Consider the following 17380-nt stretch of genomic DNA (forward strand, 5'->3'; position numbering starts at 1 on the left):
CATACAGTTTGTGTACAGATTTTTGTGTCTGAACATTCTGGAGTCTTATTATTTTAGATCAAAAGATGCTAAAGAATAATATATATCTTTTTTCCTATCTCTCTTGGGTAATAGGTTTTAATAAAGTCAAAATTCCTGGAATCCACTCACTGACTAGTATCAGTTTTTGTTTTGTTTTTAAGTTACAAAATTTAAACCAGCAAACTCCTATAGCGTCGATCTCAAAATTTTTTTACACATTTCAAATTAAATTCTAATGTTCTCTAGAACTATTCAAACTAGACTGTTTAACACAACCTTGAGTTGTTGTCCATTTTCTCCATATTTTTTGTTCTCAGCGTTTGGAAAAATATATCTCATAGCCCAGTTTTTTGGCTATTGAAAAGTGTGAATTTTTAATAAATGGATGATTAAGGTTTTTTAATTTTAAAATGTTACCAAGTTCAGATGAGCAAAAATCTTTTAAAAGCATTTTCATCTATAGCGTTTTAAATTTAGATTTTAATTTTAGAATATAATCTTTAAGAATTTAAATTTTTTCAGTACCAATTATTATAATCTTGATGGGTCTTTCAGGATCAACATCAACCGAACTACAAAGCTATTTACTGTAGAAATATAGTAGTTATGTACATAACAAAAACCATCTAAAACTTCTTGTGCAATTGTTTTCTTTAGCCCCACATCCACTACTATCAGTAAAAAACTTTTTTGAGTCAGTACCCACAATATTACTTAAGTTGTTTTAAATTTTCTATCTTTAGCAAATTATTAAAATAAATCTAACTTTTAAATGGATTCAACAAATACTTAATCTATTAATACTTGTCTCTCATTCTTTTGACAAACCTGTTTTCACCATCTCGCTAAATATTAATTGGTAGTGTCATATTAATTATTAAAATTGAAACCTTGTAAGACAGGCACTACACAAAAAATTAACTTTAATTTTAAATTTAGATTAACATAATTGTTACCACTAAAACACATCAAGCCTAACAAAAAACGTAAAAAGGACTGCCCAGCATGACTTACTATTGACATTTTCCTGACATGCTATCTGGCTGATATGATACCACCTCAGCACATTGCCTTGATGTGCTAGCTGGCTGACATGATACCAGCTCACTGTGCAACACTGGCATGTTATCTGGCTCATATGACATCCCCCATTATGCTATCTGACTGATAACACCAGCTCATGTGCCACCCTGATGTGCTATCTGGTCGATATGGTACATTGTCCATATACTCACTCACATGCATGAGCTCACCCTTGTTTCCTTACATAATCATATAGCACTTTCCAGACAAACAGCTCAGAGTTTGAATTAATTGATTTTACAGAATTGGACCGTTAAGCTTAGTGGAAGCTTCAAGACAGTATTTACAGTTAGACAAGCTTATTTTGAGCTTGAAAATTTAGATTAAAAACAAATTGAACAAATTAAAGGGGGCTCAGTTGTTCCAAGTTTGAGTCTGAAAGCTCAGTTTACCTGATTAAAACATTGTTTTTAGTAAAATATTTATTTTGAATTAAACGAGAACAAATAATGATATGCATTAATATTAAGCAGAGAAAAGATCAAATTAATCCTAAAATACGAATTGATCAAATCTATAGAATCAGAGAGTTGTGGAAGTGAATGATTTTGGAATTAACATCACTGGATAATTTTTAGGACATGGGATGGTTAAATAAACAAGGTTAAATACACGCCAGGCTTTGACTGAGGAGGCTTCGCGTTTGCCCCAAAGTGGAAAACAAATTAGCCCAGTCAGGTACTTTTACCTGGACATAATTCCAAAGTGAATGAAATTTGGGGCATTGTTTGGAGATGTATAAGGATGTATTATACGAGTTTTTCACCTAAATTTTCTTGTGGAAAATTCATGGGGGGCCAAAAACTGTGATTTTTGTGGACATTTTTCAGTTCATTACCTACAACATGAAAACTAAGCATCCAATGGAAAAATGTGTCCACTAAAAAGTTAAATAACATTAAATTTTCTGGTCAAACATTTTTCAGTGTAGTAGATTCCATGGTATAGCCCTCTAAGTTAGGTACCATTTCTCAAAATGTAAAAATTCACTAATAATGCATCCGTCTTTGGCCCCTAATTTTATATTTTTCAATATGTTTGTGTGTATTAAATATACCCTTATCTTATGCACCCCCATCCCTCTTGACCATTCCCCACCACTAGTTAGGAGATATACCCAAAGGAATGCTTTCTTTACGCAAAAATAAAACATTTTTCAGTCAGCTTCAAAATCATTTCAAGAGTAAATTTGATCTGTTGACTAGATGCACAATGAACTGTTCTTATTTAATTTATTTGGCTTCTTTTTCATTCTCCAATTATCCCAAATAACTAGTTATAGAATGACATTGTTACTTTCTATTTATATATTTGAACTTAGAACACATATTTAGATTGTAAAGTAAAGGTAACAATGAAATTCACATTACGTACTACTAATGGGGTAGTCTAATCAATCGTCAATCTTGATTTTATTGGAGTGCAAACCGTCACGGATTTTTTACTTTTGAGTCCAGTTGATGTAGATTACCAATGATGCCAGCTTTTTTGATTATGTCAGCTGAAGTAACGCTTTTCATGTGCCTCATATCGTGTTCACTGGTAACACCCTCTCTTGGAGTAACACTCATTTATATTTTTGATAGCATGAAACATGTAATGTCCATCCAGAGTGGTGACATTAGTCTTCATTGTTGAAAACAAACTGACCGATTAATAAATATGGGCTTTATGTTTTAAGTACATACAAGCTTTCAAGCATAGCAGCCTTATCATAAGCTGAAATCCCAACTTGCTCAAGAGATTAAACAGAAGCTTGGACCCAAACTTCTTGTATATGTAGTACCACTAACAATAATGGGCAAGGGGTATGATTTAAAATGCACTACATGCATAATAGCAAAACATTTACTCAGCCAGGAATCTAGTTGACCATGTTTATTGATAAAAGTGATTGTGCACAAGAGCATGAGAGTTTATCCGATAAGGTGAACTGGCAAAAATTTGTTAATGGTTTGATCATCTTTGGAGTACATGTGTTTAAGCCTCTTTTGCACTCGTACTAGCATATTGTAAAAATTGGTAATACATTTCTCAGGTACTCGTCGTTTACTGTAACTAAATCTGAAGAACTCTTATACAATGAAATACATCCTCTTATTTTCTGCCCCCAATCATCTCCTCTTTCCCTTGTTAAAAATTATATCTACTAGTCCTGGTAGTGTCACCTCTTCCATACAACTATTTCTTCCAGGATTTAATTTAAAAGTTTTTTTCTATAATCTTTAGTAATTTGTTCATCGTAGGCAGGCATAGTTGAAATCAAATGATAGCTCACCTGACCGGGATACTTTGGGGACAGAAGAAACTATTTTCTCATTACGATGTAAAAAAGCCAAAATTAATTAATAATTTGTTAATGTTTTTTTTATTCCATAGTTTCAGACAACCTGCAATATTGAGGCTATTGAATTCACACTAAACACAACAAGAGTTGCAATCCCTCTCTTTTCAAAAACTGACACTTGGTTTTCATTTGTCAAACACTCTAAGCAAATATAACACCATCGAGGTTCTGAGACAAACGCCATGTCAACTCACTGAAACACAGATAATTTAGAAAAACTGAATGAATGGATGAAAAACTTGGGACTTGAAACATATTACTGTTTGGGATACATTTAATTACGTATATCTCCCTAAGTAATGTACAGAGGGGGACCGGGGAGGGTAAGAGTAGATAGTGTAAGGTAATAAAATATACAAGGCATAATATACACAGACATGTTGAAAAATCAAAAGCTAATGGCCAAAAACAAACATTTTTAGTTAATTTTTACATTTTGAGAAATTTTGCGTAAGTTTAGAGGGCTGTACCTCAGAACCTAATAGGCTGAAAAATAAGCTTGACTAGTGAAAGAAGGAAATCTAATGTTCTTTAACATTAGATTTATTTTAAGTTTGAAAAAGTCGTAGTTTTTTTGCTCCCATAAATTTTCTATAAGAAAAGTTAAGTGAAAAACTTGTATTATACATCCCCAACACCCCAAAATTTCATTAACTTTGGAATTGTGCCCCATTACCCTCTCCTTTCCATAACTTTTTACATGACTGCTAGACTGAGTTAACTCCCATGAAACCAATGTTTACTATTTTCAATGTCAATATTAAAAGTAGTAGAGGTGGCGTTTCACAACGTTTTGATCCCTATGATCCACCTCTAAGGGGAGAGAGACGCTGATAAACACTCAACCAATAAAACTTCATGTGGCTAATATTAAATATATGACTACATTTTGAGGCACAATCCTAGATTTTACAATCAATACATTTATTGTAATATTTCCCTGTACATCTTCTACATACAAGAAGACCAACTCCTGAATTCCTTTCACTATTCCTGGTTAACACTCATATGAGTACTTACTTGTATATGTGTAATTGCATAGCATTGTTATCTGATCCTAAGCTACATCCTAAATTTCAAGATACTAGGGCTTTTTCAATTCAGTTTAAAATAAATAACATATTTATACTTAATAGACAGACATGAAAGTTTGTTAACAGAAACTTTTAAATGAGTAAAATAATGAACGCTTTATTTTACAAAGTGTTCTTTTATTATTCTTCATAGGACTTTGTTACACTTAACCTTAGATAAAAAATAAGTATATGCACAAATTTTTACAACATAAATAGGCTACCACACAATATCCATTTACCATCCAACTCATTTTTCATCAATAATCCCAGTGAACATATCATGGAAAAAAGTCTATTCTTCAGCATGCAATAAACATGACAGTGCATGTTAAGGTAAAATGTTCAAGCTTTGCATAAAACCAACCAGTGAAACAAAGTAACTTCCTTACATGTATTGAGAGGTTACTGAACAATTTCATGATTACGTTTTACAATATACCCTGTTTACTACTTTATTTATTCTGTTTTTCTTGATGTTGACATGGGTGACCCATAAGACCAATGTACTCAGTCTCACTTCCTTGACAGACAGAAATGGGAATTACCAATTACGATTTTCAATACCGATATAGATGTAGTTTCACAAAAATAGTTTCAAATCTCTAGGTCAATGCATATAAATGACACATAGAAACCAGATTTAATCATCAATTGACGGGAGAGGCTTCGCTTGACTCACAGCTAATTAAAAGTTCTCTGAAACAGTTAGAACACTACAGAAATGGAAGTCTACTCATCACAATCAGGCACAAATCACTGATGTTATTCTAAAGGTAAGGAGAACACTGTCTGTATATAGTGAAAAGAGCACGAGAAATGCCTTTTCATCGTTTTAAATTCTAACTTATTTTTCCTCTCAATTTCAACTATTTTCAGTATTGAGTGATCCTAGACCATAACTCAATACAAATCAAATTTATCTGAAACCATAAAAGTAATTGAAAAGCAAACTATAGTACGACAAAGAAGTAACATCTTTTCTACTAAATAAAAAATGTATTTACAGATGTTAAATACAAAATAATTTATTCCATTTATCTTATAAAATACAAAGTTTAGACAATAATTCCTGTAATAATAATACAAACAAGAATAAAAAGTAAACAACTAAGTAAGAGTAAGCTTACTTTACAGAATAGTAATTAGTCAATGGACTCTTAAAATGTGATAATCATAATAGATGTTAAAATAATAGATCTGATGAAAAACTCTAACGTTCTTTATACATAAAATTTAACACTTGTATACTGCTTATCAAATTAAATATCATAATAAAAGACTAATTTCTTTAAAATGGCTGTAATACAATTTTGTTAAGTTACTGTATTTTATTTTTACTGTTTTTTAATAACTACACTATTTATCACCATTTCATATAAACAACTTGTAATAAATATACAATGAAAGTCTCAAATAATATGTGGATATTTAGTTACTAAATGTGACAACACAACAATAGCACAGTCTAAAGAGTATAACTGTTATCAGTCAAGTATAAAGTCAAGCAATGTTGAGCACGGCTGCTCCTTGAATGGGTGACCAACAAGTAATCCTGGTCTTGCAAGTAGCCTGACTGTCAAGCCACTGGTGGTAGTTCAGCTTTACCTTTCAACCTTTAGTACTCAGTTTAATTGTTAGAGAGGCCTTCTTAGCCCTAACTTCATCTAGTAAATTAAGGCATTCTTTTTTACATAAATTTTATATTTCAAAAAACATATTTTGTCCTCATAACGTTTAAAACTAGCCTTAAAAAACTTACCACTTACTAAATTTTAAATAAATAATTATTCATTTTTAAAACTAATTGCTTAAAACATTTTAGTTTCATAGTGGAAACTGTTTAATACTGTACAAAGTGGAAATTATATTTTAATTTTACTCAGCTATAAATAAACCTTAACTATACATACTTTTGTAAATATTTCTTAAAACTTACATACACAATAGGAAACTTCTTAAAGCTAACCAGCTAAAAGTTAGCAAAGCGTCAATACATTTGATAGGCTACGTCTAGAACCAATATTTTTTACAGCACCATTTTGACTACTAGGAAAAGGACATGTAACGTAAAACATAAACATCTATTAAGTGGCCAAATAAGACAGCCTACACTTTAGAGTATTTGGTGGGCCAAGTATTTTCATTCAATAAGTTTTAAGAATTTATCTTATAAACAACTTATTTTTACCATTTTTATACATGTATGTACATATAATTATATTTTAAGGAAACCCCATTAAGTAGTATCATATTGATTATAGTATACTTAATTAATTAAGAAAACATTATTAAAAATAAACATTAAAAAACCCATCTCGAAACACCCTTTACCAACAAAATTTAAGATACCATAAGATGTTTAAACCAATACAAAGTGCAGTATAACAAATCTGAATCTATAAACTACTTGTGAATCGTTTACTATAGCACATTAGTAAAAATAAATTCTTTATGGGCATGAAAAATACTTCAAACAGGTTTTACATTTTCTGCCTTGTTGGTTTTAGTGTTGTTATTAGTAAAAAAAATAAAAATGACTCGACATGATTTGTTCAAAATATACACTTTAAGCCTGATTTTCTAAAAACTGAAAATGTAGGTTTCTCAAAATTTTTAATTTAGTAATATAATAGGTCTATGTAAGTGATAATGAAGACAGACTACTTTTACAATGATTTTATTCCCACTCCTTCCATTTAAAGAAGAAGTACAAACTTCTGTTTTTATGTATCCTTAAGTTAATTAAATTAATACATGGTAGTAGTAATGGCCGATTTCGTTACTTATAAAAAATCAGTATGCAATTTTCAATTAGTATTACCCAAAAAATACCATTAAGTTACCGTAACTTATTTATGATAACCATAAGAGACCAGCAGATTCATACCAATATATTTAGTTTCAACTTTTCCCTATATGTAAAAAAATATTGTCTTATGGGTCAGATTGTTCCCTGTTATTACCATTTTGTCTTATGGTAATAACAAGGAAAGTTGAGGAATAATGGAACAGCTGATTGATTTTATAAGCTATACTTTTCTGATTATTAAACACAGTTCTATCAAGTGTTTTAAAGATCAGAAGCTAGGATCTAAGAAAAGATAAAGGTACAATCTGACAATAATGGAAAATAATATCCCTGACCATTAAGGGATGGTACTTCAACAGATAGCTTAGTATTTGTACAAATACACCTACAGTATTAGCCGGAATATTTTTCATTTTAGCAAAGGAATATGAGTTATCTTGTAAACTTTCCTATTATAACAAAGTTAGACATTGCTGTATTCACTATTATGCCATCAGCTTGCTTTTCGTTAGGAATTGGTGACATTTTAAGGCTAAAACAGTGGGTGCCAAACCTTCCTGTATGCACGTTTTGAGTGTGTGTGATGCAACTGCTCAGTATTAAGATATCAATACCAACCAGAATGGCAGTAATGTATTTAATGGCGGTTTACCATATCCAAAACTTTGACTATCCAAAACAAGCTAGGACCTGTTAACTTCTAGTTATCATGTTCCAAGTGTATTAATATTGGCTGTGAGTATTATTATATTAAATTACCCCTTTGGACGCCAACGTCCGGTTGATCAAACCGTCGAAGTCTAGTCGAAAAACGCCAACATTCGATCAATCGGACCGCCGAGGTCTGGGCGTTAAGCGCCAACGTCCAATTGATCAGCCGTTCGAGAAAAACATCTTTTAAAAGTTATTTTTTAAATTGAAAAGTCTGTTTAAACTGTTTAGGACTATTTTAGAAGTAAATAAGACTATCTGTAATCAATTTTAATGTTGGTAGTACTAATGACCTTGACACAGTTGTTTGTTTGTAGTCGTCCGTTTCGCCCGAGAAATGCGCTAGTATCAATCGTTATCATTCTGACGTGTACCTGCCTGTCTCTTTGTGATCGCTTCTGTCCTCTGTTTGAGAGGTTAGGTGATATTCTCTGATATTCTTAGACTTTTTAGTTGTGCGAGATGAGTCGTTTACCGTTGAGTGACAACACAATCCAAAACATTATTGTAGAGGATGAGATTCTTAGTGATAGTGAGGTAAATAATGTGCGTAACAGTTCGTCATCTGAAGCAAGTGAAAGTGAAGCTGATGATACTGATTTGGATCCTACATTTATTCCTATTGCCAGCACAAGCACCAGCAGTCGATGAAATTTAGCTAAAAATGTCTATAAATAGGTCAGTAATTTCATCGTCCGAGGATGAAGATCAAATTGCACCAGCTCAAGCTATGACAAAGCCGCCGCAACGTGGCCGACCCCGCCGCCCTGAACATGTCTCAAGTAGTGAGTCTGATACTGATAATGGTGAATGGGGAAAATATAGTAGAGAACAATGATCCTGGTCATAAGCATTCTTTTGTTTTCAATGAAATTCCCGGCTTGTAGACACTGTCCTCCTCGAAATTCTCCCCCATTTCTTATTTTAATCATTTTTTCCCTATGTCCTTTTTGAACATATTCCTACACAAATATGTAATGCAAGAAAATTTTATTCATCAAAACATCATAAACTAGGAAATCACAGTAAGAATTCGAATCTTGGAGCCTGTGAGCCTTTGAGATAAAAGCTTTCCTAGCGTTATGATAAACATCGAGTTTGAATAAAAAGCCTAACCGATTGAGTTGTTTGGAATAAAAAGTCTTCCCAGCATTCATCCTGTTCGCCAAAATGTTTTCTAAGAAAAAGATTTGAATCCCATTTTGAAATTTTTCCACATGGTAGATACCCGGTCATTACCTTTACCAAAGAGCCCGGAAAAGACCCTTGTTGCAAGATTTGCTTCCTCTTATTGACCGACGCGAACAATGTTTTTCAAACGGTACTATGGCCGAATAAACAATTGTCTATTGACGAAAGTTTAGTGGTACTAAAATTTACACGCATCTGGCCTACAGTTTATGCCCAACAAGCACCACCATAATGGGGGTCAAGTTGTGGTTTGCTATGCGACAGTGTAACACATTATTGTTTGTCATTTTTCTGCTACAAAGGTAAAGGGACACTTGATAGAAAATAATGAAGGAACCACAAGGACTTGGTTAACACTGTTCACTATAGTGGATGAGATTATTAGACAATGGGAAACGATTTGAACAAACGTTTCATGTATTTGTAGACAATGTTTTTACCTCATTTCCTCTGGCCAAGGATTTATATTCAAAACTGGCTCAACTGACAGGTACTTTAGCGAATAAACAGAAAAGGGAATACAAAAAATAAAAAAAAAATAAAATTAAAAAAAAAAAAATATATACGAAATAAACATAAAAATAATAAAAAATAAAAAAATCATAAACAACAATATATAATAAAAAAAAAATAAAAATATATAAAAAAAAAAAATATAAAATAAAATACAATATACTATAATAATATAAAAAAATTATATAGAAAAAAAACATTATAATAATAAAAAAAAATCAAAAAATATATAATAATAAATAATATAAAATATAACGAAAAACAAAAAAAAAAAAAAAAAAAATTAATAATAATATAATAAATATATAAAAATAAAAGAATAAAAAAAAAATAAATACATAAAAAAGATAAAAAATAATTTAAAACAATATAAAAAAAAATAAAAAAAATCAAAAAAAAAATAAAAAAAAAAAAATAAAACAAAATATATAAAAAATAATATTAAAAAAAATAAATAATAAAATAAATAATAAATAATAAATAAAACATAATAAAATAATATAAAAATATAAAAATAAAAAAATAAACTCAATAATCCAAATATCAATAAAATAATAAAATATAAATAATAAACATAGTAATAAAAAAATAATAATAATAAATAATATATTATATAAACCCCCTGGGGGCGTTCCTCAAACAAAAAATTGATGTAGGAGAAACCAAATACTGTTGCAAAAAGAAATATGCTTTTAGTTTGCCAGCCGATTGTATATAGTCTCAAAAAAAAAAAACAAGTTACTTCTCATGTCACAAATGCTGAGGCTCAAAAAATGAATTGTAATCTAAGAAAAAAGTGTTTATTAACAAGTAAGCCATTCATCATACGTGAATATAATTCCTTTATGGCAGTGTATACACTTCAGACCAGTATGCTATAACTGTTATTTGAACGAGCGTCGTGCACACTAATATTGGCTAAAGGTGACATTTCACATTTTTGTGACGGATAATTTTAAACTTATATATCTTATATAGAAACAACACGGACTATCCTGTATCAAGGCTCGATTTTACAATTGCATTGTTGAAGGACTCTTGCACCCGAGTGCTTGGGTGACCAACGCCATTCAAGTGCAGCGTGCGGTGATGAACCGCTTGCCCCAATTCCAAGAAAACGAAATGATCTGTGTGCAGTAGACTAAGGTACAGTTCAAGGTGAAAAAGAAAAGAAAAACAAGATATTTTTGCACAAATTGAAAAGATGTGGTCCACCTATTTGTGTTTCCCTAAACACCACATGTTAGAAGTGACGGGACAAATGTAAATATAATTTGTAAATACGGTAATTAATTTATATTTTTTTTGAGCAAAGATTTTTCTTAATTTTTTGAAAGAAAATCTATGATATAGACATTATAGTATTGAGATAAGCTCTCATTTTAATACTATGTGAGTATGTCCAAACATATTTTCCTACTGTAAAAATTAACTTCAGTTTATTGTAAACATTTTTTTCTAATATCAACACTAATTAAAAGTAATTTTTGTGGTGCAACTACTTTTCAACTTTCATTCTGAATTTTGGTGAGCCAGTCCTTAGAAATTATATATCTGTAAATGAATAAAAATATCACCGATAGTTAAAAATATTTTTTTCGTACCCGATATTTGGCCTGAAGTGAAATTTGTATGTCAGACAAATGTTTTGGTTAGGCCATTATCATAAACATTGTAGTTTCCATTTTAAATCATATTTATATAACACTATTCTATAGCCATATAATTTGCTCACAAACAAAACAAAACATTCAATAAACATGAAAACTACGGATAATACAGAGCCAAAGCGTAATAGGTTACAAAAACGTCAAAAACAGGCTAGCGGTTTTTAGCTAGTACAGTTGGTTTTGTATGCTAGCGTGAATGGGTATGGCGGCAGCCTCGGGCGTTGCGTCCAAAGGGTTAATAACAAAAGCAGGGTTTTCTAACAATTCTTTTCATCTCGCATACCCCTTAGCTCCATTACAATGATTTGGGGAACCCTACATAACATTTTAAAAGATGCTCAATATAATATGTGCACTTTTATAATATTTTAAAGTGGAACTTCAAACGTGACATTTTAAAATGCATTGCTAATTTCTTATTTAAATCTCACTGGATCACCCAAGTTTGTTTTACAATATTGAACAATTATTAGGTTTTGATTTTTTAAAATTTTACTGTTGACTGTGATTCCCCTATCTCCATGAGGTACAATTACCACTGGTTATGAACCCTCAACAACAGAATGCAAAACATTTGTGTATCTATTATTTTATAAGTAGTAGAGAAAACTTTAAATGTAAAAATTGTTTGTCTTTCTTCAAGATCTTTAAAATGAGGTTCCAAAAGACCGATTTAGCAATTTAAAATTTGTAGACACCATAAGTTTTAGTTTTTTGACTATCAAGATTAAACATGTAATTCAACTAATGTAATGTCATTGCAAGGGGATTGCATAACATGAAAGTTGGCCTAATAGTCCAACTACAAAGTAATTATGTTCAGTAATAACACAGACAATGGATACGTTTCTATAGAAACGTATCCATTGTCTGTGGTAATAATAATAACAACAAACAAGATAAAACCAGCTCTACGTAAGTTATAATAGTTAGTATAGTACTGAAATTCCACATAGATACAATAGATGACAGTTACACAGTTACATAGCTATGTACTCTAAGTAAAGTTTTTGGGACAAAAACACAAAGCCATAATGTTACAGGAGCAAGACCAATCCAAATATAGTGTGTATATATATATATATAAAATAAGGCTATTGCCATTTATACAATTTAATGTATATATATATATATATATATATATATATATATATATATATACCTGATCAGTATTCTATCTCTCACAATAGCAAAACGGACCCACTATCCCCTTGATGGTTTGCTGCCAGAAAAAATAGCACTTTGTGTCTTGTACATTGCTTTGTAATTGCATTTGCAATGGCTATGAGCTCACTGTAGCCTACTCGCTTGTTTCCTGTAATTGCAGTTACAGAACGGATGGTTCATTGGTTAGTGCCCAGAAATATATCATCCTTTAATGTCAAAGAAAGTTGTGTGCAAGTGTCTTCCATATACTCACAATCTTGTTCATTAAATTGATTTTAATAACAATGTTTAATTAAATAACATCCAGAATAAATTCAATGGTTTGCATTCGTTACTGCTATTATCTGTAATAAAAGTTTGATAATATTACTGTCTGCTATTTGTATCAAACTAAGGCAGCTTGTATTTTTTTGTATCAATACAAAATTTTGATACACTGCATGGCATATTGCATTCATTACTCGATCAGCAGAAAACAACTTTGCCTTTCATTACAGTAAATAAATTATAATTTAGAAACTTGATGGTTGGTATTTTGGAATAAAAATTTGTCTAAATTTTACTTTTAAACCTAAGCAATGTTTATGCCAAATTTCACCCAAAAACTGTCCTCTAGGTTTGCATGGTTGAGTATAAAAATCCAGACATCTAAGCCCATAAACATCTTCAAAAACTTTCACATTTATGATATGAATATAATTAGCATATTTCAAGAAAGAATATTGTCATTAATAAATCAATTTGGGTTAAGGAGAGGCATACAGATGTGATGGATCAATAGTGAGGAATGTTTGTTGGATTTTAAAAACATGCTCTGAACCACATTTTGTTACCTGAACAGAGCTTTTAACTGTGTTGATCATGATTTCATTTCTACATTTCAATTATAGGGGTTTAAAAAGCAAGTTCTCTTTTACAACTATCAGTCTGGTTTACATGCACATCAGACGGTTGCTTGAACGGTGATCTCTTCACGGGCTTTCCAATTGGAAACACTCACGACAGACTGCCATATACTTCTCCTCACCTCCTATTATCTCCACCTGTAATAAAACAGGTTGAATTCTGAGAACATCAATAGTGATCAGGAAGTTAAAAATTTGAATACGCTAATTTTAGTAATGAACATTAGGAAGGAAGAAATTGTGGTTTTGTAAGAGTCAGTCTGCTTACAAATTCCGAAGACATATGACATGCATGAACACAATTTGTAAAAACCTAACATGGCAGTTTTTAATATCTTTAGAGAGAATAATGTAACCCATTCCTATGAAGACAAATATATGGATTTATAACCAAACAAATTAGATGTTGACAAATGCTACAGAGCTCTAGAAAGGGAAAAGGAATGTTTTGCTTCGTTTTTCTGTTTTTAGCAAAATTTTACAGCATGTTTCTGAGTTTTAAAGTACTATAATTAGTACTATAAAACAATCAGCTGATTTTTGTATTTTCTTAAAATTCTTAAAATATACTGTGTGATCCAGCAATAGTACTCATATTATTAAATAACTTGCGGCATAAGAAAAAGGTACAAAAACATACTGATACAATTCTCTATAGGTTACAAAATTTGTAGCAAAGTGTAACAAGTGTATTCAGGATTTTGGTTTGAGGGCTGCAATGTCACATTTTAAAAGATGGAGTAGTATATTGATCTTTTCATCTTTTCAATATTTTGTGTAAAAGGTATAGGAGACTGTTTAATGTCCATAAAAAATGTGAACTGCAACTATGCGAAATGGTAATACTTCTCATAAGAAACTCTTTATTGAATAGAAATTATTAAACATTAAGTATTAACAGATAATCATATATTTTTAACATTTTATCAGTACTAAAACACTATAATTAAGTTTCTATAGTGAAACATTTATACCTGTATATCTGACTCAATTTCCTATTTATAACACAGCTTTATACTTAAGCCAAAAGTGGAGCCCCAGATACACGTCCAACAGCTAACTAGTCTGCCCTCTTTAATCTTGAGGCTGATGAACCAATAAACCTTATGTTTTGTATCTTTAAAATTGAAAATGGTTTGTTATACACCACTGACATTTAAGTATGCTGAACACAAAATCAGACATAGATGTTTGATGATTTCCATCCAACGATATACAGTTGGAAGAGTTAATAAATATGAGTTTTTTTTACAAATATATAAAACTGAAATGAATTCAATTTTTGACTTGGTGTCCCTAAATGGGCATCTTGTACACATTGGCCAAAAAGATGTAACATAATATCGTCTATCACCATTGGTATAAATTTGAATTGATCATTCAAATGTGGAATCCTAAGTTTTATGAGCGTGCCTACAACTGGTGAGATACCAAATGTGATTCATTACTACAGTCTTAATTGTTCACACTATAATTAGAGCAAAGAAAGGAAATCATTTTGGAGGCCGATCAATAATATGCTGCAATCTAAGTGAGCTTGGCTACTTAGCTTGCTTATGCCTGCAGACTGACCACCTGTACAAACTTGTAACATTCTAGAAACTTCATTTGGACTCATACTTGATACATGATTTCTATGGCTTTACCAGTTGGAAGTTTACAAGTGAAAAAGACCACACCATGTAACTTTGAGGAAGATTCCCTTGGTCATTTTTTGGATTTGAGTCTTAGAGGAAAACTGAGGTAAGGCAGGATATAATTTGTAAACTTTTGTACAACACTGGTATACCTTTTATTGAATCTGGATTACAAGAGAAAAAATTTACGGTTAGTGAAGAGCAGTCAGTAATGAGTAATAACAGAGCATGAGAGAATGGAAATATCAACACAAAGGTTAGGAGTAGTGTTGAAGGGGTTGATGGTCTTTGTACGACTTCAGAGCAACCATTATGGCATCTAATACTATAATTAATTTAAGGAGACAAATAAGAAAGTAACAATGGTGATCCAAGCTCCAGACTACGACCAGCCTACAACAAGAGATTTTCTACAGAGTCCTAGAGCAACAGCAACCTACGAATCTTTTTATTGCTGTCATGGAGGGTCCTTTTGGAAGATTATCTGTTAACGTTCATGAATCAATGGACCTGATTCAGATCTACAAACCTTGCATCTCTACTTGAAGTAGATTTCATGTACTCTGAACTGCATTAAAACCAAGAACCTCCGAGAAGGGTGGAATGTCTTCAGCCTACATCGACATCAGCATCACCAAAATGTTGGAATTGTGCACTCAGTAATCATAAATTTGCTTCTATGAAAAGTTTTACTATGGCTGCGGCAACCTATACTATAAAAGAAAATTGATAAAAGTGTAATGCAAAAAACATACAAGATTGCCTGCAAATTCTATATTATTGACAGAAAGAAGTATTCAATTCAACTTATCGAAAATATTTTAAAGTAAACTTGACTTTTATTTTTTTTTTACCACAAAACGGCAAGTACAATCATTAAGGTTTCTTAATCTTGAATATAAACTCAAGCAAAATATTAGACCAGTATGGAGCTTTTAATTTTCTATTTTGGTGCTTTGAATTTGCACTGGGCTTATTTAATTTATATTGTATTTGTTATAAAATTAATTATAAATAGTTAATACTCTGACTGTGCTTGAACAATGTTTAACTCTTATATTTACCTGTATCACCATTTGAAAATAAATTGAATTAAGTTCAAAGGAACAAATTTATAGATGTATACACTAGTATTTATATAGAAAATGTATAAAAGAACTACAGCAGGACTGTTGCTGCTTCCTCATTGTTAGCACCTGAGGAGGTCCAGTTAAACGAAATGGCAACCCAAGCAAATGTAATATAAAGTTAGTTAGTATTAGAACAATGACCCCTACCCCCTTCCTCTGAGTTGCAAAGAGAACATAAATGTTGAGATACGTTGGCTAAGGGGATAACTAGACTGATGATAGCTTGAGTGACCTCCCACAGGCTTTAGCGTTATTTGTAAATATCAACAGAAATCTTTCTGACCTGATAAATTTTCTTTTCTTACAACTCTTGATTATAATTAATTTCCATCCACCCACCTCCTTCTCAGCCCCTAATCGCTTGGTGAAGGACGCCTCATTGAAGCATGACATACACACAGCGGTAAGTTTGATGACGTTCTCAGCTAGAGGCACCAGGTTCAGGATATTCCCGAAGCCTTGCCGCTGGTACGTCCCATCCAGTGCTGCCACCACAACAATCTTTCCACTGTTGGCCATTCGCTCACAAAAGTCTACAGTGTCTGGAAACTAAGTGGGAAAAAGAATGAATTTTTACAACAACATTTTCTGGAAATTGTTTTCTATCTCGAAGGAAAAATATAAATAATTATCCCTAAAGTCTAAATTTAAAGGTTTTAAGATTTAATTCTATACACAGAAATTTATAATATTTTAAGTTTTTGGAATACCAAAAATATATAATGCATAAAATATACAACAAGTTCACATTTTCAATAGGATATTTTCACCCCTTCATATCTAATAAGCCTGTAAATTATCTTATGTATTAATAATTACAATGTTGTACTTATTACTTTCTACAGTGAGAAACGTAGACATGTAATATTTAGTAATAGTCTGCATTATAAGTTCATTTATAACGATATAATAGTTCCATTTAGTTAAAGAAATTTACCCGAAAAATGAAACACTGACATCAGACCACATCCAAGTCCAAATCTTGCCAAAACTCAATATATTTTGCCACAGACACAATAGATTTCACTATATTTTTAACACTACACTCATATTTTCACTTTAGTACATGAACTTACAACAGTAAATCGAATACTGTGCAAATAAATCCGAACATTACAAC

The 17380-nt window shown here is 31.3% G+C and overlaps 1 protein-coding gene across 1 annotated transcript in view; it reads right to left on the minus strand.

The window, feature by feature from the left end:
- Window positions 1–12644: 12644 nt before the first annotated feature.
- The window catches only part of LOC124354408 (thymidine kinase, cytosolic-like), a 36196-nt gene continuing 31460 nt past the window's right edge, over window positions 12645–17380 (minus strand). Inside the window, exons 3-4 of the mRNA XM_046804837.1 lie at window positions 16600–16809; window positions 12645–13631 (exon numbers count right to left, since the gene is read on the minus strand). Coding sequence (XP_046660793.1) covers window positions 13560–13631; window positions 16600–16809 — 282 coding nt within the window. The 3' untranslated portion in view covers window positions 12645–13559. The remainder of the gene's footprint in view (window positions 13632–16599; window positions 16810–17380) is intronic.

This window comes from Homalodisca vitripennis, chromosome 2 (genome assembly GCF_021130785.1).
Source record: "Homalodisca vitripennis isolate AUS2020 chromosome 2, UT_GWSS_2.1, whole genome shotgun sequence".
In the NCBI taxonomy this organism is placed as follows: Eukaryota; Metazoa; Arthropoda; class Insecta; order Hemiptera; family Cicadellidae; genus Homalodisca; species Homalodisca vitripennis.